The sequence below is a fragment of the Panthera tigris genome, chromosome A1 (assembly GCF_018350195.1).
Source record: "Panthera tigris isolate Pti1 chromosome A1, P.tigris_Pti1_mat1.1, whole genome shotgun sequence".
NCBI lineage: Eukaryota > Metazoa > Chordata > Mammalia > Carnivora > Felidae > Panthera > Panthera tigris.
In genome coordinates this window covers 140,733,428-140,755,393 of record NC_056660.1, presented here as the reverse complement: position 1 = coordinate 140,755,393, position 21,966 = coordinate 140,733,428, and the positions used below count along the sequence as shown (strand labels likewise).

At 41.5% G+C, this 21,966-nt stretch overlaps 1 protein-coding gene across 6 annotated transcripts in view; it reads right to left on the bottom strand.

The window, feature by feature from the left end:
* PDE8B (phosphodiesterase 8B) overlaps positions 1 to 21,966 on the bottom strand; it is a 251,434-nt gene that overhangs the window by 14,755 nt on the left and 214,713 nt on the right. For all 6 annotated transcript variants that reach the window (XR_006218630.1, XM_042988866.1, XM_042988849.1 and 3 more), the window contains 7 exons: positions 19,114 to 19,191; positions 10,233 to 10,309; positions 8,631 to 8,795; positions 6,551 to 6,596; positions 5,996 to 6,131; positions 4,903 to 5,101; positions 645 to 862 (listed from right to left, as the gene is read on the bottom strand). Coding sequence is in view for 5 of the 6 variants with exons in the window: in XM_042988866.1 (XP_042844800.1) it covers positions 645 to 862; positions 4,903 to 5,101; positions 5,996 to 6,131; positions 6,551 to 6,596; positions 8,631 to 8,795; positions 10,233 to 10,309; positions 19,114 to 19,191 (919 nt within the window). In the remaining variant the exon portion in view is untranslated. The remainder of the gene's footprint in view (positions 1 to 644; positions 863 to 4,902; positions 5,102 to 5,995; positions 6,132 to 6,550; positions 6,597 to 8,630; positions 8,796 to 10,232; positions 10,310 to 19,113; positions 19,192 to 21,966) is intronic.

The following is a 21,966-nucleotide window of genomic DNA, read 5'->3' as shown; positions in this document are numbered from 1 at the left end:
GATGAGCCCTGTGCTCTGTGTAGTCTGCCCTGCCCCAGAAGTCCGCTCTCCAGCCTGGCTGGTGCCGTGTGGCAAACAGCCATCGTCTGACTGCAGGCCTGTGGAAGCCAAGAGGAAGTGCTCCTCTCGGTTCACAGCTGGCCAACTTTCACCAGACAGGAGTACAACAGCCAGGGGAAATGCCCAACCCTCTGGGCTCTAACGACTCTGCCGGGACCTGTGGAACAACGCTGTCTCCTCGTGAGTTAGGATTTTAAGTGGCAAAAACTCAACTGGGGAAAGCCAAGGAAAGATGCATTTTCCGGGAGTGACACAAAAAGCAGGATGTCCCCTGGGAGGGTAAAAATATCTGCTGTATTTATTAGTAAGACAATCAGGGTTTTAAGTGTTTTTGCGCAGTGTGTAAAACACGTTTGTGAACTCAATGAAGAGCAAATGAAATTCAGAAAGATGAAAGCAGTCTGGAAAGTACAAGTAAGCTTATAAGGGCAAGGTGATTACTCTACCGTCTGGTACAATGGTCCAACTATTGTTACTTCCCCCTTTCCCTGCCCTAAGAGAAGCTAAATACTTGGAGAAGTTACGTAAGACTGAATGTCCCACTACTGTTTCACAAACCCGAGCAGAGGAGCCCAAGCACAAACCTGTCAATGTTCTTGAAAATGTTGCATTTGCTGTCCTTGACCGTGAGCTGGAAGGCCAGGGCGGTGTGGTGACTCTCCAGGACAGCGGTGTCATTATAGAGCACAGCGAGTTCACTGCCTGCGTTGCACAGGAACGAGTTGGTCCTTCCCGGGTGATCCACATCGTGGACTGTGGCGGCAATCAGCGCTGCCACCTCATCCAGCTGATCGAGGCTTCCCTGGAGTCGCGAGGAGGCAAGGTTGAACGTTATCCACTGAATGTCCGGATCCTACACGTCTCTCAGGGGATGGGCCAAGGGAGTTGGGATTATCAGAATGTTCTCTTAGTCTGATGAGCCTTCTCTGACTTCCTGGAAGTTGAGAGGCTGCCTAGGATATATCACATCGCCTGGTGTTGCTGTGGATTATGTGGAAGGAAACAGAAATCTGAGTTGTCGTATGTGACGGACGTATTATCACGGACACCGAAATTCTTTTCCCAGGATCTGTTCACTCCAAGTCCTTTGCAGGAAGAAGCCAAACAGGACTTTTCAAGTGTTTGCCCTGTGGTATTTATTTCTGACTCTTTTCCACACGTGAAAAGCAGAAAGTGGCCTAAGATCACAAGTATTACTTATTTTGTTTGCTTACTTACGCAGAGATTGAGAGAGTGGCAGTAATGGCACAAATACAACCAAACTCTTCACACAAAGGTGAAAAGGGGTAAAGCCAAGCAGTACAAGAGCATCAAGGACAAGAACAAGAATTTTCCCGTGAAAACTGAGGCTAAAGGGGCTCTTGCAATTAAGAACAAAATTCAGCTCTAGGTGAGCAGGTGGCAGAGGCACAAAGGGAGACCCTCTTTCTACAGCTCTCGGTATGTAATTTAAGAACACAAACCAGAGCAGAAGGGCACACGGATGTTTTCTCAGATCACAGCCTTAGGAAGAAGTTAGTAAATGGGCTACTATTATAGAAGAGATCCTGTACTTCAGGAATTCATTCAGTAATCATTTATGATACACTTACTGGGTTCCAGCTGTGACTCAGAATGCTGGCACTACAATGATGACCTACACTGGCATGCTCTCCGCACTAATGGAATTGATAATTTCCTGGGGAAGGCACAAATCACACACACACACACACACACACACACACACGTAACTGACTGTGAAATGTGCTAAGAAGGAAAGTACAGATGCTTTGACAGAGTAACCCCAAGGCCTGATCTGGTTTAGGGCAGGGCTGTTGGTTCAACTCTCTGTGACGAAGGCAATGTCTGTGCTGTCCATATATAAGCCCTGGTCACACGGAGCTACCAGACACCTGAAACGTGGCCAGTGCAGCCGAAAACTGAATTTTTTCATTTTATCAGCATAAAAGCCTGAAGGAGAAGCAGAAATTAGCCGGGCAAAAAATGACAAGAGAGAGAATGCCAGGCAGAAAGCCTACATGGTGTTCCTGAGGTCCAACAAAGAAGTGGTTTATTCAGGCAACTTAAAGAGCATCGCTGTGGCTGAAGGGTAGTGAGTAGGGGAAAAGTGGTACCCGAGAAGAGGCTAGAGGGGCAGCCATAATTTTCTGGCATTACAGAGTTGTTCTCCCAGGCTCTGGGAGGTAAAAATGCCAACTGCTTCTCAGACCCTAATGGGTAAGGGAGCAATGAGTCTGAAGCTAGCCCTGAAAGGTTTCTTGAAAGCTGTCCCTACCAGAAGACAGCCATTTCCATTTCCAACCCTGACCACCTGGAGCAGGAGTGGGGGTGGGGTGGGGGGCAATTCCTGGCTTGGCCCCAGTCCACACGTATAGCTTTCCTGACCAGGGACAGCACTCGATGCTGTTCCTTTCAGCTCTTTTCAGACACTGATGATTGTATAATGCCCAGAGCAAGCAGAAAAGCTGGCCCCGTTTTGCTTCTGGTCAGGGAGGTACAGTCAGGACCCAAAGCTGCCCTGATGGGGCTCTCCTCTGACTCCACCTGTGCAGGGAGGACCCATGGAACCCACACTTTGGGCCTGCAGCTAGCGGTCCTGGAGTATGTTCCACCTTGACTGGAGCCTGGGGCCAAGTTGTTTTTAATTTTTTCAATAAAAGAGACTCAAGTAACTGCAGTAGACACACAAGTGGCATTAGATGAGACATGTCTTTTCTTCCAGCTTACACTGATTTAAACCTGGGGGTGGTTGTGGTGGGAGGCAGGAGAAGAAGGCTGGGCCCACCCCCCCCCCCCCAGCAGATGGGAGAAGCAAGCCCTTCCTGTGGGAGGGAGGGACCGTCTGCGGAAGAAAACTTCCTCACCAAACCCACAAGAGGAGAAATTTCAGACCTTTGGAGATGCAGAGAGTTCTGCACCATTTTTGCCTTCTTTAACCAATGGGAGTAGATTTGGATCACCCTGAGGCAAACTGGCCAGACTGGCCCCCATTTTAGATGAGCCTTTCAAACAGTTCCTTCCCTACGATGGTCGCCTACACCCAGAGAATAACAACAGGGCGCTGGCTACCCTAAGCGCTCTGGTTGCAATGGTTCCTGGGAATCGGGAAGAGTAGGGGGAAGAGAGTATCTGTGACAAATTCAAGGGGAAGGTCAGCTCTGGACATGTTATCCAGCTGGCTGGGGTGGGGATGTGGAGCTATGTCACAGTGATATCAAGATTTTTAGTCTGAGCATAAAGAAATGAGGGTGACGGATGGGTATTCGGTAAAAACACATTTTCCTGACTCTCCTCATCAGTGGCAGCAGGTCTGGCACAAGAGTCCCCAGGATTAAATCCTGCTCAGAATGCCTCACGGTGGACTAACCAGTGGTGGGGCTGCTGACTCAACCTTGGAGATAAGGAGCCCCCTCCACCTACTTCTCCAAGGTTCCTGGCAGTTCTAAATTTCCTGATTCTCTGGCAAGACTGTCAGAAAATGTCTTTTGAATTTGAAGTAATTATAGTCTTAGCCTTGTTTCTATTGCTACTTGAGAAATTCAATCAGATTTTGAATATGCTAGCAGAAGTCACAATCTAAAGAAAAATTCCTGGGGGAGGGAGAGTATGGGAGGTGATAAAGTGACCAAGAGTTAGTTCCCTGATTTATCAAGCATTTAATGTGTATTTTTATACAGTCGTTCTGCCTAAGTGAGGGTCATCTTTACGTCCTGCCCTCAACTTCGCAGTGCACAGCCTCAGCTGTCTAAGGTTTCATGCAGTGTAAAATGGAGGAACATGAGCCTGGAGTAGGAATCTCAAAGTGTCTTAGCTCTTCAAAGGAACGTGCTATCCCAACAAAGCCTGAGGTCACCTTTTTGAAAAGGAGGTGATAAAAGTCTTCAAAAGCATCATTCTTGGACCACATTCTTTACTTTGCTGATGATGAAAGTGAATACCAACATTAGCTTTTGGCAAAATTGAGAAGGAAACCTCCTCTTTCCCCCATTTTGGTCCCATTTCTAGCTCCTGCTACCTGTCCTGCTATCACTCTTCTAAGTAGCCAGGGTCTTAAGACTAAGGATATGATCTAACGTCAGGCCGCTGGAGGTTGACAGGAATTGCAGTGTCTATATAGTACTTCTCGCAGGGGCATCTACATTCTAAGCTTCAGTTTTAACTGTAGCAAAGGAATTACAAGCTTCACTGCAAGTGCTGGTAGTTGGGAAGGAGGAGAGATGGAGATCTCTTGCCAGCTGTACATGGGGTATACGTAGGGCTGTCCTATAAATCAGCACCTATTCATAGCAGTACAGGTGCTTCTAAGTAAGATTAAGGGACGTGGAACTCCTTCAGAATGATTATGCAAGTCATTAATGTAGGATATACACATTCACACCTACACAAAACACACACGTATATATGTATGTATATTAGTAGAATGCTGAGTGGCTCCTTACTGTCTGGGTTACCATGCACCAATGGCCAAATTGTGATCCTAAAATGTAACCTCTAGACCTAGTAACCATTTGCTGTAATAACTAAGTCCTGTCCTCTAATTCAGTATCACAACGGGCTCCCAGTGAATACTTGGAGAATAGGTTCATGAATCAGCCAGGCATGTAAGGGAGTCTACAGTGGCATCAGTTATTACTTTAGGCCTTTGCAAGAGGGGAGAGCTGGAAGCAAAGGCCATGTCTTTACAATACCAACATGACAAGTTAATTTGATAACCCAAAGAACTATGAGATTGGTTGCAATTTGTATATACATAAATGGTTATTTGCCTTATATGTTTATTAGGATTGAGCTCTTGGACCTCCAATCTAAGCAGGTAACTAGATCATGATACCGAAATTCTACCTTTACTCTTTCCTTTCCGAGGAAGAAGGCAGTGGCGTGCAGGACATCGGCGGCATGGGTGGAGTTATGATAAGCATTGGAAGAGTGGTAGTTGGCCTCAATCACTTGGAGCCAGGCCCGAAGAGTAGTTTCAGAACAGTGTAAAAATTCACAGACTCCAAACCGGGAAAATACCTTTAAGCCCAGGTAAACCAATGGCCTAGAAAACAGGAAAACAGACCCTGATTCATTGTGTTCACTGGTCTAGAAACTGCTTTCTTTGATGACACTGGGGAATAGAGGCATTTTTCTTGTGACGTTTACTCCGCATGAACAAGAGCTTAAAAAACATCCCCTCCCTAAATTAGGAGATAGAGCATCTCCTCATCAGTCACTTCTTTACAACTAGGTGCCTCATGGTGGTCAATCCAAATGATTTCTCGATTATCTTAAACTCAGACGGCCTTCAGTGACTCTAGCAACCAAAAAAGATCCCTGATAGTCCCTCTCCATCTCTACTTCCATATAACCTCTGTATTTCCTCTGTGTCGCCTCACAAAGTTACTGAGCCTAGGGACAGTGGTGTCAGTAGAGTCCTACCATTTAAAATCATATTACTTAGATTTACAGGTGAGAATCATTCACATGCTATAGACCAGCATCCCTGAAAGTAGCTGTCTCCTACTATAGAAGAGGACTTTCTGACTTATTTAATCTTCTCCCTGCCTACAGGATGGAACAAAAGTCAAGTCTGTAGTGCTTTCAAATTTATTTTGTAAGGTCTAGCTTCAACAAGTTTGGGGCCAACAGTGCTTGGAACTCTCGGCTCACTAGCACAAAGGAACGGCCTGGATAAATGTGAAAGGGACACTCAGTATGTCCTCATCCTGGGTCATCACCAGGCTAATCCCACATCTTACCCACTCTGTCTCCATAAAGGAGCTCACTCAGGGGCCACAGTCTCTGCTTGTGCGACATCCCAGCAAGGCATGAAAAGTAGAACCTGTGAGGTTTCTTGTGGCAAGAACTCACGTCTCCCTCAAAGTTTCCAGATGTGAAAGTCTTGAGCGTGGCCATCAATCTTTCCCCACCTGCAGCCAGAGAAGCCACATACCTTTTATGTGTAACAGCTTCCAATTCAAAGATGTTGAACTCCCAACTTTCCTCATTATCAAGTAATTGAGCGATACAAGGGGGGACATCGTTGATGGTTATTGGCATCGCAAGGTGACTGTGACTCTGGTGCACATCTGAGCAAACAGACGGGGTTGAGGAGGCTGGTTAATTGTGGAATCTTAAGTGCCCCCAAACATTTGTTAGCATCTTCATGGTTGCTACTGGAAAGAAGTCTTGAACTTCCAAGGGTTAAGATTTTCACTTTAGGGATCTTCTCTTGAAACTTCCCCCAACAAAAAATAAAAATAAAAAAGTAATTCCATTTAGCTGTCTGTCTGAATGTACACAGAGCTGCAATTCTTATTCTGACAGTGCTCACAGAAGTCATTTTAATTAGGAGACCTGGTTTCAAGTGCAGACTACAGAGATGGTTAACTCCAATGAGACCAACAGCAAGCCACACCAAGGCCCTCCCCAAACAAAAATCACAACACTGGAGAAGGCACAGGCTGGAGACAGGTTATCAGTAACAAGTGGACAGATGACAACTTACTCTTAGTGAACACATACTCGTTTCCTGACAACCTTCTCAAGCCATCCTGGAATAAAGAAAGCTACTATTAGAAGCATACTTTGTACGCGGTTATCATTATTCTCTCATTTCTTCCATTAGCCAAAGATGAGGCTCGAAATGAACAGTATCCAGAAGACAGAGGACACTCCCCCTTCCACAGCTATTAGCCCCAGGAGATGGAGAATTGAGAGTAAAATGGATAGGACTTCATTCAGGTTTCACACCTGACCTCTGAGCTGCCTTCGTTGCCTTTCTCACACCATCCTTGTCTTCTGAATCCTGAAGCCACATTAGTGAACTCACGGAAGGGATCTTGCTTTCGAATGCAGGTTATTTTGAAGAGACCCCACTTACCCTTCTAGGTACTATGTTATTCTTGTGTTCTCAGATTTACATACTGGGGACCCAAAGCCATGGGCCACATTTTGGGGATGATTTAATGTAAAGCTTTAAAAAGGTTGGGCTAATTTTTGATTAGTATCTAAATTTTTTTTCCAACTGTATTTTCTGCTTCACAACGTGAACACTGCAGTTGGCCTTTAGAAGAAAACTTTCTGGATTTGAGATCTTTGGAAGGGCAACCTAAGGGAGTGGAAAGAGTCCTAACGATCTGCCATTTACTAGGCTGGTGATGTTCTTGCATGTCAGTTCCGCTTCCCTCCACTTTCTACCCTTGAGTGCCTAATTATTTAGATCTTTGCTTAAAAATCATTTATAATTGCTTATTTGTCTCCCTAGAAAGTGTGTGCTAAGGTTTAAAGTATTAATGAAGGGCTCCCCTGAAGTTACACCTTGGGACCTTTAGGCCAAGAGCTGAACTTTTAAAACTCTATAAATAGGTAGGTGACAATGGCTACAACCATCCTGCCTCTAAGGTAGGTATCACAGGGCACTCCCCTGCTTCTTCTTTGCCTTTCTTTTTCCTCTTCTCTAAAACTAAATAAAAGTAAGTGGAATCCTACACTGGTTCCTCACAGCAGGACCCGGAGAGGAACCACAAGATGGTATGGCCACAGGGGGAAGAAGCAGATGACTTGGTTCCAGAAACTGAAATCCTCCTGATGCGGTGCTGTGGCTGCCCTCCTGACTGGCCGTTGCCAGCGTTCTCCAGAGCTGAAGCCTGTGCTGCACTGGGATGGGATGACCAAAGCCAGCCCAGGGAAAGGAAAGGAACAGGAAGTCACTCAAATTACAGGCTCATCGAAGACCTTTTGCAAGAACAGGGAGAATGGACTAGAAAGCCAGTCAACGCTCAGCATTTGGTGACAGGGCTAGACACAAACCTTCAAAGTCAAACTCTCAGATGCTCCTGGAGTCTGTTTCACCCCAAGAATTCTTCGAGCTTCACCCTCTGATAAGAACTACAAATGAGTAATTTGAATCTTCTTCTTTTTCTTCACTTGCTGATAGATGGTGATTACAGCCAAACGCTAGAACACACGAGTCCTTAGAAATCAGCTACTCTTGGTGGTCACAAATAAATGGTGGTGGTATTGGTGTGCTGGGAGGGGGTGCTTCCTTCTCCCTCCCCTATGGAGCCAGAACAGCTCTGCTCTGCTTTTACTGGATTATAAAGGGAACTTCTATATAACTTTTTATTTAAAGAGAAGATTCTAGAGCTGAGATTTTGGGAACTAGTGCTATAATCTAAGTACAAACCCTTTCATTACATAAAAAGCCTGTAGTCCAAGGAAACCTACCCATAACCCTCAATCCAATACTGTACCAGGTCAAGGGAGAGAGGTAAACAAGGGTCCCGTGGTGCATATTTAGCCTTCAATCAACTGCTTTACTCCTTATTACAATGAGGATTCTGAAGGACTGTCTCCCATCGCTATAATCAGTTAGCTTCATGGAAAGGTAAATTCAAGAAATATTTGAATTATACCACACATATAATCCAGAAATTTTGACACGGATGCTTCTGATTACACTGATGTTAGCCCCCACAGCGGATGTTTCTGCAACTATATGCAAGTTTAAATGTTACATGTTATATGTGCTCTAAAGGGCATTTAATGTTGTCTCCCTGCATTTCTGGTTTTTCCTCATCACTCACGGTCATCAGGCCTCCAACGAGATCACTGGTGTGAGGATCTTCATCTTTGGTACCGAGCTGAGGGGAATACAGTTCCGTGGTCCGTAAAATCTCCAAAACTCTATCCAAGGCTTCTGCTACTGTCACGGGGCTGTTTTCTTGGGCTGCATTGATTATATTTATAACCTAAGGAAATAAAGAGAGAAAGAATAAATTTGAGAATATAAGAATTCTAATTCCCAAAAGTCAAACACATGCTTGCAACCCAAAAGAAATCAGAGAGTGACACATTTTATTGTTCAAAATGAGCCGGGTTTTCACGGAACCACTCCATTCTTACTGCAACATGCCTTTCCTCCCAACCTCTCCCGGTTGTTCTCCCACCTCAGAGACCACATTTTCTTCAGCTCCTTTGCTGATCCTTCTCTAGCTGTCTCCTGCAGGTTGGAGCTCCTCAGAGATGGGTACGGGGCCTTTCACTCCACAGTGCTTCCAGAACCCAGCTATTCCTATGAGTTTGGACACATAGGACCTACAATGCCAAGGGCTCTCAAATTTATATCCCTGCCGGAACTCATTTTTGACCTTCAAGTTTGTATAATTCAATTACCCATGTGACATATCTATTGGAATATCTTGTTCACATGTCCCAAACTAAATTCATGATATTGCTCCCTTCTCCCCAAAGCAAGGAAAAAAGTGGACCAAAAAAGTGAGACAAGAGCTCCTTCTCTGGTTTTTACACTAGAGGGAAAAACAAACAAACAAAAACCAAACAACAACAAAACAAAACAACTTCTATCCGCCTGTGCTCAAACTCAGAACCTGGGTGGCCCCAGCTGACAAACAGCTTTCTCTATCACCCTGATAATGTTATTCATCGTCCAAATCGATTCTATCCCTGAATATTTCTTGATCTATTCATTTCTAACTCCACTGCTTTGATTGTAGTACAGTTACCACCATTTCTTGCCTGGAATTCTGGAAAAGCCCCCTAACTGGCCTCTTCTCTTTCATTCTTGCCATCTCTAGTCCATTCTCTGCATGGCAGCTGGGTGTTCCTTTTAATAAACATACTGGATCATGTCATTCCCCGACTTGAAACTCTTCAGTGGCTTCCATTGCACAGAAACTAAAATACGAACCCCTCCTTACAGCTCCATGTCACCATCTTCTCCCCTCTGCCCTCCAAGCTCTAGCCACCCGAACTTTCTTTCAAGTCTTCAAATACTCCAATCCTCCTTCTCTCACCTCTATGCTTCATCTCTTGTTGTGCCTACTGCCTAGAATTCTCTTCTCCCACCTCGTCTTCTAACAGCCTTGCATGCTTCAGTTCTTACTTCAAGCATCATTTCCTCTAGAGAGAGACTCTGCCTGATCATCTCACCTAAGGTAAATAGAGCCGTAATCTGATTTTCTCTTAGAACACTATTGTTTTCCTTACTAACAGTCAGTGTAATTTAGAACTACAAATTAATTACGTGTTTATTTAATACCTGCTTCCTCTACCAGACTGTAAACTCTGTGTTATCAGTGACAAGTCATTTATCATGTCTGTCTGTAGAAACGAGCCCAGTGCTGGGCAGCCCTGATTGCAGAGTGGAGGCAGCAGCTGTCACTCACCTTTGTGATGGGAGCTTCGATGGTCATGGAATGGATCCTTGCCATGGATGGATAGCGACGATTCTGGAGGCTTGGTGCTGGGGAGAAGTAAATAAAGTTGTATCTGGTTCTGGTGGCTCAGCTTGGCTAAATATAGCAAAGGAGCCCTTCACAGACTGGGGACCTGATTCTCACCGGACTACATCCCCAGGGCTCTCCACAAAGCAAAGGATTCACACATCTCTTAATCCTAAAAGGTTGAGAGGTCAGCCACTACTTGACCAAGTCTAGAAAGTGTGGTTTGGTCTGGAACTATGACGGAAGAAAGGCTTTAGGAGTATTAGTTCCATAAGGGAAATTTCAGAGAAGGTTAATTGGGATCCTGAGGCCCCATCTCAACAGCCTAATATACCCTACTCACTTTACTATAAATCACCAAAGCCCAACTTTGACAGTTCCTAACTTTCAGTTCCCAGCTTCTGGCCATGGGACTGGATAAGGATATATATTTATAGATCACATCTTCTTTATCCATTCATATGTCATAAACACTTGGGCTGCTTCCATAATTTGGCTACTGTAAATAATGCTGCAGTAATCATAGAGGTGCATATATCTTTTCAAATTAGTGGGTTTTTTTCCCCTATGGGTAAATACCCAGTAGTGGAATTACTGGATCTTATGGTAATTCTTTGAGGAACCTCCATACTGTCTTCCACAATGGCTCTATCAATCTGCATTCCCACTGACAGTGCCAAGGCTTCTTTTTTCTCCACGTCCTCACCAACGCTTGTTATTTCTTATATTTTTGATTTTACCCATTCTGACAGGTGGCAAGTGATATCTCATTGTGGTTTTGTTCTGCTTTTCCCTGATGATGAGGACTGTTGAGTATCTTTTGGCCATCTGTATGTGTCCTTTGGAAAAATGTCTTCATGTCTTCTGCCTATTTTCAATCAGATTGTTTTTGTTGTTGAGTTGTGTAAATTCTTTATGTATTTTGGATACAACCCTTTATTGGCTATGTGCATTTGCAAATATATTTTCCCATTCACTTGTTTTTTAGTTTTCTTGAGTATATTTTACTTTGTGAAAGCTTTTTATGTTGGTGTAGTCCCAATAGTTTATTTTTGTTTCCCTTGTCCCAGGAGACATATCTAGAAAAATGTTGCTACAGCCAATGTCAGAGAAATTACTGCCTCTGCTCTCTTCCAGGATTTTTATGGTTTCATGTCTCACATTTAGGTGTTTAATCCATTTTGAATGTATTTGTGTGAATGGTGTAAGAAAGTAGTCCAGTTTCATTCTTTTGCAGGCAGCTTTCTAGTTCCCTCAACACTATTCGTTGAAGAGATTATGTTTCCCCATTGCATATTCTTCCCTCCTTTGTCAAAGATTAATGGGCCATATAATTATTGGTTTATTCCTGGGCTCTATTCTCTACCACTGATCTATGTATCTATTTTGTGCCATTACTATACTGTCTTGATTACTACAGCTTTGTATTATATCCTGAAATCTGGGATTGTGATATTTCTACTTTTTTCTTTTTCAAAACTGCTTTGGCCATTCGGGGTCTTTTGTAGTTCCATACAAACTTTAGGATAATTTAGTCTAGTTCTGTGAAAAATGTGGCTGGTATTGTGACAGGGATTGTATTAAATCTGTATATTACTTTGGGTAGTATAGACATTTTAACAGTATTTGTTCTCCCAATCCATAAGCATGGAATATCTTTCCATTCATTTGTGTCATCTTTAATTTCTTTCATCAGTGTTTTAGTTTCATAGTACAAATCTTTCACCTCCTTGGTTAAGTTCATTCTAGGTACTTTGTATTTTTGGTGCAATTATAAATGGAATTGTTTTCCTAATTTCTCTTTCTGCTACTACATTAGTAGTGTAGAGAAATGCAAAAGATTTATGTACATTGATTTTGAATCTTGTGATTTTAAAGAATTCATTTATCAGTTCTACTAGTTTTGGGGTGGAGTCTTTGGGATTTTTTTATATATAGTATCATGCCATCTGCAAATAGTAAAAGTTTTATTCTTCCTTACCAATCTGGATACCTTTTATTCGTTTTTCTTGTTTTATTGCTGTGGCTAGTACTTCCAGTACTGTGTTGAATCAAAGTGAGAGTGGACATCCTTGTCTCATTCCTGATTTTAGAGGAAAAACTCTTAATTTTTTTGCATTGAGTATGATGTTACCTGTGGGGTTTTTATATGGGCTTTATTACGTTATGTTCCCTCTAAACTTTGTGGAGGGTTAGCATAAATGGAGTTTATGCTTTGTCAAATGCTTTTTCTACATTGAAACGATATGATTTTTATCCTTTCTCTTCTTGATGTATCACATTGACGGACTTGCAAATTCTGAACCTCCCTTGTATCCCAGTAATTAAGTCTCACATGATTGTGGTCAATGGTTTTTTAATGTATTGTTAGATTCAGTTTATTAACAATTTGTTGTGGATTTTTGCATTTAAGTTCATTAGACACATAGGCCTGTACTTCCCTTTTTTTGTAGTGCTTGTATATGATTTTTTTAAATATTATTTAAAATTTACATCCAAATTAGCATATAGTGCAACAATGATTTCAGGAGTAGATTCCTTAGTGTCTCTTACCCATTTAGCCCATCCCTCCTCCCACAGCCCCTCCAGTAACCCTCAGTTGGTTGTATTTCCCTGATGATGAGTGATGTTGAGCATTTTTTCATGTGTTGGTTGGCCATCTGGATGTCTTCTTTGGAGAAGTGTCTATTCATGTCTTTTGCCCATTTCTTCACTGGATTATCTGTTTTCTGAGTGTTGAGTTTGATAAGTTCTTTATAGATTTTGGATACTAACCCTTTATCTGATATGTCGTTTGCAAATATCTTCTCCCATTCTGTCAGCTGCCTTTTACTTTTGCTGATTGTTTCCTTCACTGTGCAGAAAGAAGCTTTTTATTTTGATGAGGTCCCAATAGTTCATTTTTGCTTTTGTTTCTGTTGCCTCCAGAGACGTGTTGAATAAGAAGTTGCTGTGGCCAAGATCAGAAAGGTTTTTGCCTGTTTTCTCCTCGAGGATTTTGATGGCTTCCTGTCTTACATTGGGGTCTTTCATCCATTTTGAGTTTACTTTTGTGTTTGGTGTAAGAAAGTGGTCCAGGTTCATTCTTTTGCATGTCACTGTCCAGTTTTCCGAGCACCACTTGCTGAAGAGACCATCTTTATTCCATTGGATATTCTTTCCTGCTTTGTCAAAGGTGAGTTGGCCACACGTTTGTGGGTCCATTTCTGGGTTCTCTATTCTGTTCCATGGATCCGAGTGTCTGTTTTTGTACCAATATCATACTGTCTTGATGATTATAGCTTTGGAGTATAGCTTGAAGTCTGGGATTGTGACGCCTCCTGCTTTTTCTTTTTCAAGATCGCTTTGGCTATTTGGGTTTTTTTCTGGTTCCATACCAATTTTAGGATTGTTTGTTCTAGCTCTGTGAAGAATGCTGGTGTTATTTTGATAGGCATTGCATTGAATATGTAGATTGCTTTGGGTAGTATTGACATTTTAACAATATTTGTTCTTCCTATCCAGGAGCATGGAATCTTTTTCCATTTTTTTGTATCTTCTTCAATTTCTTTTATAAGCTTTCTATAGTTTTCAGTGCATACATTTTTCACCTCTTTGGTTAGATTTATTCTTAGGTATTTTATGTTTTTTTGTGCGACTGTAAATGGGATCATTCCTTGATTTATCTTTCTGTCACTTCATTGTAGGTGTATAGGAATGCAACCGATTTCTGTGCAATGATTTTATATCCTGCAACTTTGCTGAATTCATGAATCAATTCTAGCAGTTTTTTGGTGGAATCTTTTGGGTTTTCCATATAGAATATCATGTCATCTGCCAAGAGTGAAAGTTTGACCTCCTCCTGGCCAATTTGGATGCCTTTTATTTCTTTGTGTTGCATGTATATGATTTTGATATCGGGGTAATGCTGACCTCATAGAATGAATCTGGAAGCTTTCCTTCCTCTTTGATTTTTCTGGAATAGTTTGAGAAGAAAAGGTATTAATTCTTCTTTAAATGTTTGGTAGGATTCGCCTGTGAAGCTGTCTGGTCTTGGACATTTGGTGGGAGTTTTTGATTACTGATTCAATTTCCTTGCTGGTAACTCGCCTGTTCAAATTTTCTATGTCCTTCTGATTTGGTTTTGGAAGGTTCTGTGTTTCTAGAAATTCATTTCTTCTAGGCTGTCCAGTTTGGCGGCATATAATTTTGAGTCTATTCCTATTGTATTTCTCTGGTGTTGGTTGTTACTTCTCCTCTTTCATTTCTGATTCTGAGTCTTTCTTTTTTTTAATTTTATGAGTCTGCCTAGAGTTTTGCCAGTTTTGTTGATCTACTCAAAGAGCCATCTCCCAGTATCATTGTTTTTGTTTTGTTTTCATTTCATTTATTTCTGCTCTATTATTTGCTTCTTCTACTGGTTTTGGGTTTGATTTGTTCTTTTTTCTAGCTCTTCAGGTGTAAGGTTAGGCTGTTTGAGATTTTTGTTTGTGTGTTGAGGTAGGCCTGTATTGCTATAACTTCCTTCTTAAAACTGCTTTTGGTGTACCCTAAAGATTTTGGACTATTGTGTTTTCAATTTCATTTGCCTCCATGCATTTTTTTACTTACTCTTCAATTTCTTAATGGACCTATTCATTGTTTAGTAGCATGTTATTTAACCTTCTGTATTTATGTTCTTTCCAGCTTTTTTCATGTGGTTGATTTCCGGTTTCATGGTGTTGTGGTTGGAAAAGATGCATAGTATGACTCTGATCTTCTTGAATCTGTTGAGATTTGTTTCGTGGCTTAATTTATGATCTATTCTGGAGATGATCCATCTACACTTGAAAAGAATGTGTGTTCTGCTAGTTTTGGATGGAATGTTCTGAATACATCTCTAGATTAATCTGGTCCAGTGTGTCATCCAAAGCCATTGTTTCCTTGTAGATTTTCTGTTTGGATGATCTGTCCAATGATGTAAGTGGCATGTTACAGTCCCCTATTACTGTATTACTATCGTTTAGTTCCTTTAGGTTTGTTATTAACTACTTTATGGTATTTGGGTGTTCCCATGTTGGATGCATAAATATTTACAATTTACTATCCATCTTCGTGTCAACCTCCTCGGGTTGATTTTGTTAGGTGCTCTCTGTGCCTCTTGAACCTAGATTTCTGTTCCCTGACCCTACTTCAGGAAGTCTTCAGCTATTATTGTTTCAGAATCATTTTCTGCTTCCTTCTCTCTCTTCTCTTTCTGGGATCCCTATAATGTGAATGTTATTATTCTTGATAATTCCCCAAGTCTTATTTTCATTTTTAATTATTTTTCTCTCCTATTCAGCTTGATTGCTTTCCATTACTCTATTCTCCAAATCTCTGGTTCTTCTGCTTCCTCTAGTCTACTATTTATTCCACCTTGTGTATTTTGAATTCCAGTTATTGAGTTCCTCATCTGTAGTTTTATGGTTTCTTTTTGTTAAGAGTCTCACTGAGATCTCCCACTCTTGTCTCAAGTCCAGTGAATATCTTTATGATCATTACTGTAAATTCCCTATCAGTAATATTTCTTTTCTCTGTTTTGCTTAACTCTGGTGCTGTGATTTTTTCCTGTTCTTTCATTTGGGACATATTTCCCTGTCTCTCATTTTGTCTAACTCTCTGTTTTTGTGTGTTATGGAAGTCACCTACAACTCCTGCTCTTGAAAGTTGTAGTCTTGTGAAGAAGAGGTCCTGTAGTGCCCTGCAGTGCACTGTCCTCTGTTCACCAGAACCTGGCACTTGAGGAATGTCTCCTATTTGTTGTGTGCACCCTGCTGTTATGATTGAACTGCTTTTTCCTTTGGCCCAGTCGACTGCAATGGCTCTCTTTTCCTGTTGTCGTCAGGGTTTGTTTGGTCCCTGTGTTGTTAGTAGGCCAGTCTGGGACCACCTCGGGTTTGGGTCAGTCCATGCATTTTCCAGAGAAGCAGTATCAGTGAATTTCAGGGCACTTTCCCTGTGTTGTCCCTTGTGAAGCTTTTGTTGGCAGGCAAGGCCTGCAGTCGGACCAGATCTCTGCCCCTAGCAATGTGCCTGGCTGTACTTGGACTGGTGGGTGTGGCTATCTTCACCTCTACCCAGGGCAGGAGTCACTTTGGAGGGTGCTGGTCCTACTGGGGTTGCTTGCACATGCCACACTTGTGGCACTGCTTTGGATGTGTTCTGGCCAAGGGTCTATCGGGAGGGAGCAGGTCCAGAGGAAAGCATGAGGGTGGGTCACACTGTGTTAGCAGGGTTTGTGTGGGTCTGCTGTGTGAAGAGACCTAGAGGCGGAGCCTGGCTGGAGAGGGTGAGTTTGCATGAAAACTCAAGTGTGGGATGCACTGTTAACAAGTTAGGTATTGAGTGTGAGCACTAAGGTGGTTCCAGCAGGTATCCATGTATCTAGGCTGTGGGGGTGGGAGAGGAAAATGGTGGCTTTACAGCTCTTTTGCTTCTGGAGAAGTCTTCCAATGGTCAATCCCTGCCCCTCCAGCACACTCTCTGCGGTTACTAAACAGTAACCTCCCTCCAGTATATTCCAGGCATTATTCAAGATGTCGTTTCTATGCTGTATTTCTGAGGGGCTGTCTGTTGTGCTATTTCTATAAGGGCAGAGATTCCGTTTCCTCTCATCCTTCCAGCTCTCTCAGAGCCGACTGATTTTTAAAGTTCAGATGTTAAGCCTGCTAATTGTAAGAGTTCATGAAATTTCCCCCCTCTCGCTTTCAAAGCCAAATGTTATGGGGATTCCCTGTGCCTGGGGTGCCTGGCATGAGGCTCTATTTCTCTCCTCTCTCCAAGTCTGCCATCCCTCCCTCCCATGGGTCTGTTAGCTCCCAAACATGTTTCTATTCTTCCTAGTCTCCGCTCTGTGGCCTCTTCTCTACATTTAGCTGTGAAGTTTGTTTTGCCAGTCTTCATGTTATTTTCTGAGTTATTTATACTGATGTGGGTTTTATCTAGCTGTATCCATGGGATAAGGTAAGGTCTCTGCTACTCAGCCATCTTCTCCATTGTTTTTTGTTTGTTTGTTTGTTTGTTTTGAACAGATAATGCTTACATGTAGGTAAAAATTCCAAAGGGAGAAACTACCTTAAAAGCCCCTGTTATAGGTAAGTGATGAATCACTAAATTTTACTCCTGAAATCATCATTACACTATACGTTAACTAACCGGGATTTAAATAAAATATAAAAATTTTAAAAAATAATTATAAACCTAAAAATAAATAAATCAGTAAGAGCTCTGATCCCATCAGCTCATCCTACCATTGCCTGTGAGGCAGGAAGGAGGGATAAAATCCTCATGTTACAAATGGGATAACTTAATCTAGCCGATATCAAGAAAGCTTACCTGCCGCTCAGCCATCATTATAGCCTTCTTCTGTACTTTGCAACCTCTACTTCTCCATGTTCTGGAGAGATGATGGTCCCATCTCAAACTTTACACTGAAAACTGGGCTAATCTAGTTCAAATTCTCTCATCCATTATCCTGTCCATCTAAAATGTTCTATTTACATCTGAAAATATTTCAGTTAATCTTGTTTTACATTTTTGGCCCCTATCCTTTGCATGCCCTATGATTTATCCTCTTTCCTCTATGAATTATTCATCTTGTCTCTAAAGTCTTCAGTCCTTCCTAGTTTATCCACTTCCCTCATAATCAGGTTTCCCATTGTGACCCATAGGATTGAAAAGTCCTTCACTTGCCCTTCCAGTTTATTCCCTTAAGTTACCATCCTACTTCTCTCCTTTCTATCACAGTCACTCACCACCCCTCCTCATGCCCCTAGAATGGATGAGTGAAATCCACTAATCTGTTCTCGGTGCTTAAGCTCACTGATCTCTGCAGCATATAATACTGCTGGCCATCTCCCTTCTCTTGCTACCCTCTTGTTCGTGGCTCACCCCCAGTTCTCTTGTGCTCTTCCTTGGCCCTATTTCTCCTGCCTCTCCTCTAACTGAAAGAATGCCTTCAAATCTAGAACCTAGACCTTCTTTTCTTTTCTCTTCTCTCTCTCTTCCCCTGCCCCCACCTCCCTCCCTCCCTCCCCCCCCTCACACCCCTTACAGATGTTCCTCTGCTCAAAGCATCATCTATCACCCCTAGGGCTCCCAAATCCACACCTCTAGCCCGCAGTACTAGTCTTGTATTTTAGCTTCCTTGGCATCTTCATTAAAATAAAAATAATCATTTTCTCCTCAACCCCCCACATGGCCATACATGGAGACTATTTCTGAAAATATTACTCATATTTTCCCAGGTACCTAGGAATGAAATTTCAAAGTCATCTTGGACTTTCCCCCCTCCCTGCAAATCCAAATGATTCCTCCTTAAGGCGTGCTTGAACTCAAATAATGTTTTGGTAAATTATGTTTAGCAGAGCAGAACTGTTGTGCTAAATTATGTCCCACAGTATTTCTGTGACATTTTATTAAGGGTAAGGGTGTGTAACAGGTACACTGAAAACTGGGAAGTGTTGAAGTTGGGAAGTCAGGACTCTGCAGTTCCTTTTCTCCCACTCTCACTTAAGAATGCTCTAGCTATTATATTAAAAAAATGACCTAGCTATTAAAACTCTGAGCTGCTCTGGTGGTTATATGGCTCAACACAGTTTAGGCCATCATGGAACAAGTGTGGAGTCATTTCAAAGAGAAGATACTATAAAAAGTAAAAAAGAGTGAGAAGTGCTAAAAATTTTTCAGTTTATGGAGTAAAAAAGCAAGCTGCATTAAAACTCTGCTACTTGGGGTTTTGTTTATATGCTGACAAATTCTTGAGTATATTCCTCTGTCATCTTCTATACTTTAAAAAGGCCAAGAAATCTGAAAAACTTCTTACCATCACTGCCTCGAGATGATATCGATTTCACATCAATGGACTCTTTCCTCCTGTTCTTGTATCTAAATGAATGAGACTCTAAGGATTTCAAGTTAATAATGGAAGGTGAGTTTTCAGCTTATTTACAGGTGAAGTTTAGACACATTTCCCCCTCATTATCCAATGAAAACAAGGTTCCTTTTTAAGCACTATAAAATACTTTCAAGAAACAGCAAACCACTTTCTCTTCAACTCATCAACAACACAGAATTATCAATCATATTAATTGCAAAATGATACTCTTTTCTTACGGCTGTTATGTAATGGTAATAGGCTTTTTATCAAGAGTTCTTTAGTTCCATTAATAAAATATCTTTTTTAAAAATAAGTATTAAAACTTGGGTGAAATTTGGGGGGGGTTCATTTCAACCTGAAGGACAGTAAATGTAACTGGGTCAGGAAGGCTGTTACAGAGATATCTGCAGAAGTAAAATACCAGTGAAATACAAAGAAACTTGAATTTATTTGAGAATCTACTATGGACTAATTTTAGGCCCCTCTGAAAGGTCAGCCCACCAGATGGTCTTCGAGGTTCTCCTTAGGATGTGATTTCATCAAATGAGGCATAGTGAAAATCCCAGAAAGGAAGGGAAGAAAAGGCAGGTTTATAATCCCAACTATTTCCACAACTATTTCCACAACTATTTCCACAACTCACTTCTGTCCCTATTTTCTAAGGGGAATAAAGCACTTCAATTCTGCACAAGTCTTTGCTGACTTTAACCCTCAAAATGTGCTGTCACATTAATGAAATATTGAAGCATGGAGTGAGGACAAAGAGACAAGAATGTCAGGGCAGCAGAATTACCTTCAGAAACATGCATTTTCAGGGCATTGGCTTCTTGTGGGAGTAACCCAGTAGCAAGGAGAGAAACTTAATCGTGACACAGAATTGTTCCCCACTGTGCAAAGACAGGAGGCACACACGCAGGTTCCAGCAGGAAGAATACATTTCTTATACATCAATAAGTGTTCATATTCCAAGAAAGAAGAAAAAGATGCAATAATGCTCTTTGGAGAAGTGTCTATTAATGGTGGGCCTGGGGGCTCAGTCAGTTCTAGGTGTCCAACTCTTGATTTCGGCTCAGGTCATGATCTTGCAGTTCATGAGTGTGAGCCCCACATCAGGCTCTGCACTGACAGTGTGGAGCCTGCTTGGGATTCTGTCTCTCTAACCTCTCCTCCTGCTCCTCCTCCACTCTCAATCTCTGTCTCAAAATAAATAAATAATATGAAAAAAAATTGTCTATTAACACCAAAAAAAGGCACAAGAGAGAACAGTAGATAACAGAACCAGTTCCAGAGCCAACTTGCCAAAATTCAAGTCTCCAGAATGCCATCATCTACTAGCTGTATAACCCTGGCAGTGTTAACTTCTCTGTATTTCAACATCTACATCTATCAAGTGGGGATGGTTATAGCATCTCATTCTTAAGTTGCCGTGTGACATAAATGAGTTAATCCATGCAAAGCACTTAACACAGTGCCTGCTACACAGGAAGTATGTAGTTTGTACTGGCTGGTGGTATTGATTACATCTGGTCATTTGCAAATATACCTTCTTTCTAGGCATACGTGGGATCAGGTTATAATATTGTTCTCTTGTCTGTTTTCACTTTTTTTCTGGATCAGCTTTTTAACTATTTTAGAGTCCTAAAAATTCTGATTCAATTAAAAAAGTTAAATCATCAACTAAACTTGAATTATATACAGCTAAAGACAAAAGCAGAATTATTATGAAGTTGATCTAAACACCTTAACCATACAGCTTTGTCTTGTGGATTCTGCCTTAATAATTTTCCTGGCCGTGGATAGGAGTTTCAGTATTTGTAAAGACACCTATAAGTAGTAGTACTTTAAATGACATTGTTAGGATCATATGGCATCTTTCAAACCCTGAAAAACTAACAGTGGTGACTCGCAAAACATTCCTTTTTAGCCTCTTCAGGGACTTAATAATCATATACATTCCTAGCCTTTACCACATAATAAATTAAATCTAACTGAATAAAGATTTAAGATTAAATTCAAGACTGGGGTGCCTGGGTGCCTCAGTGGGGTTGAGCGCCCAACTTCGGCTCAGGTCAAGATCTCATGGTTCGTGAGTTCGAGCCCTACGTTGGGCTCTGTGCTGACAGCTCAGAGCCTGGAGCCTGCTTTGGATTCTGTGTCTCCTCTCTTTGCCCCTCCGCTGCTCATGCTCTCTCAAAAAATAAACACTAAAAATTTTTTTTAAAAAGATTAAATTCAAAATTAAAAAAACCTCATTCCTCAAAATGTAGTTTCTAAATAAAACCAAAGTAGGGAAGTTAGTCTCATGACTGTGACCATGCCTGGCTAGCTGAATACTAAATCATTCACTAGAAATTACTCCAAGATATATAATTCTTGTTCTTCCTGATATTATCTCAGCTGAAATTAAGAGAATGTAGCAACAGAAATTACTAATAGTTTGGAGAAATTATTCTTCAATAAAGGCCATTTAAGTCGAGTAATTCATTATTCATTCTCCCAAGAGATGCTTTGGAATGAATTTACAGACCAAAGAAAACAAAGATAAAGGAAATTTAAATAACTTTATTCAATGGCAAAAGGGGATATAGTGTCAACAATTAAAAAAAATAGCGAACATTTACTGAGCACCTTCTCTGCACCAGACATTGTGCTTCAATATTTACTTTAAATGTAAATTATCTTATGTGATCATTACAACAATTCTGAAAGTACATAGTACAGTCTTCATTTTACCAGTGAGAAAACTTAAACTTGGAGAGATTATGTAGGTAGCTCCAAGTCAAAGAGCAGGTCAAACAG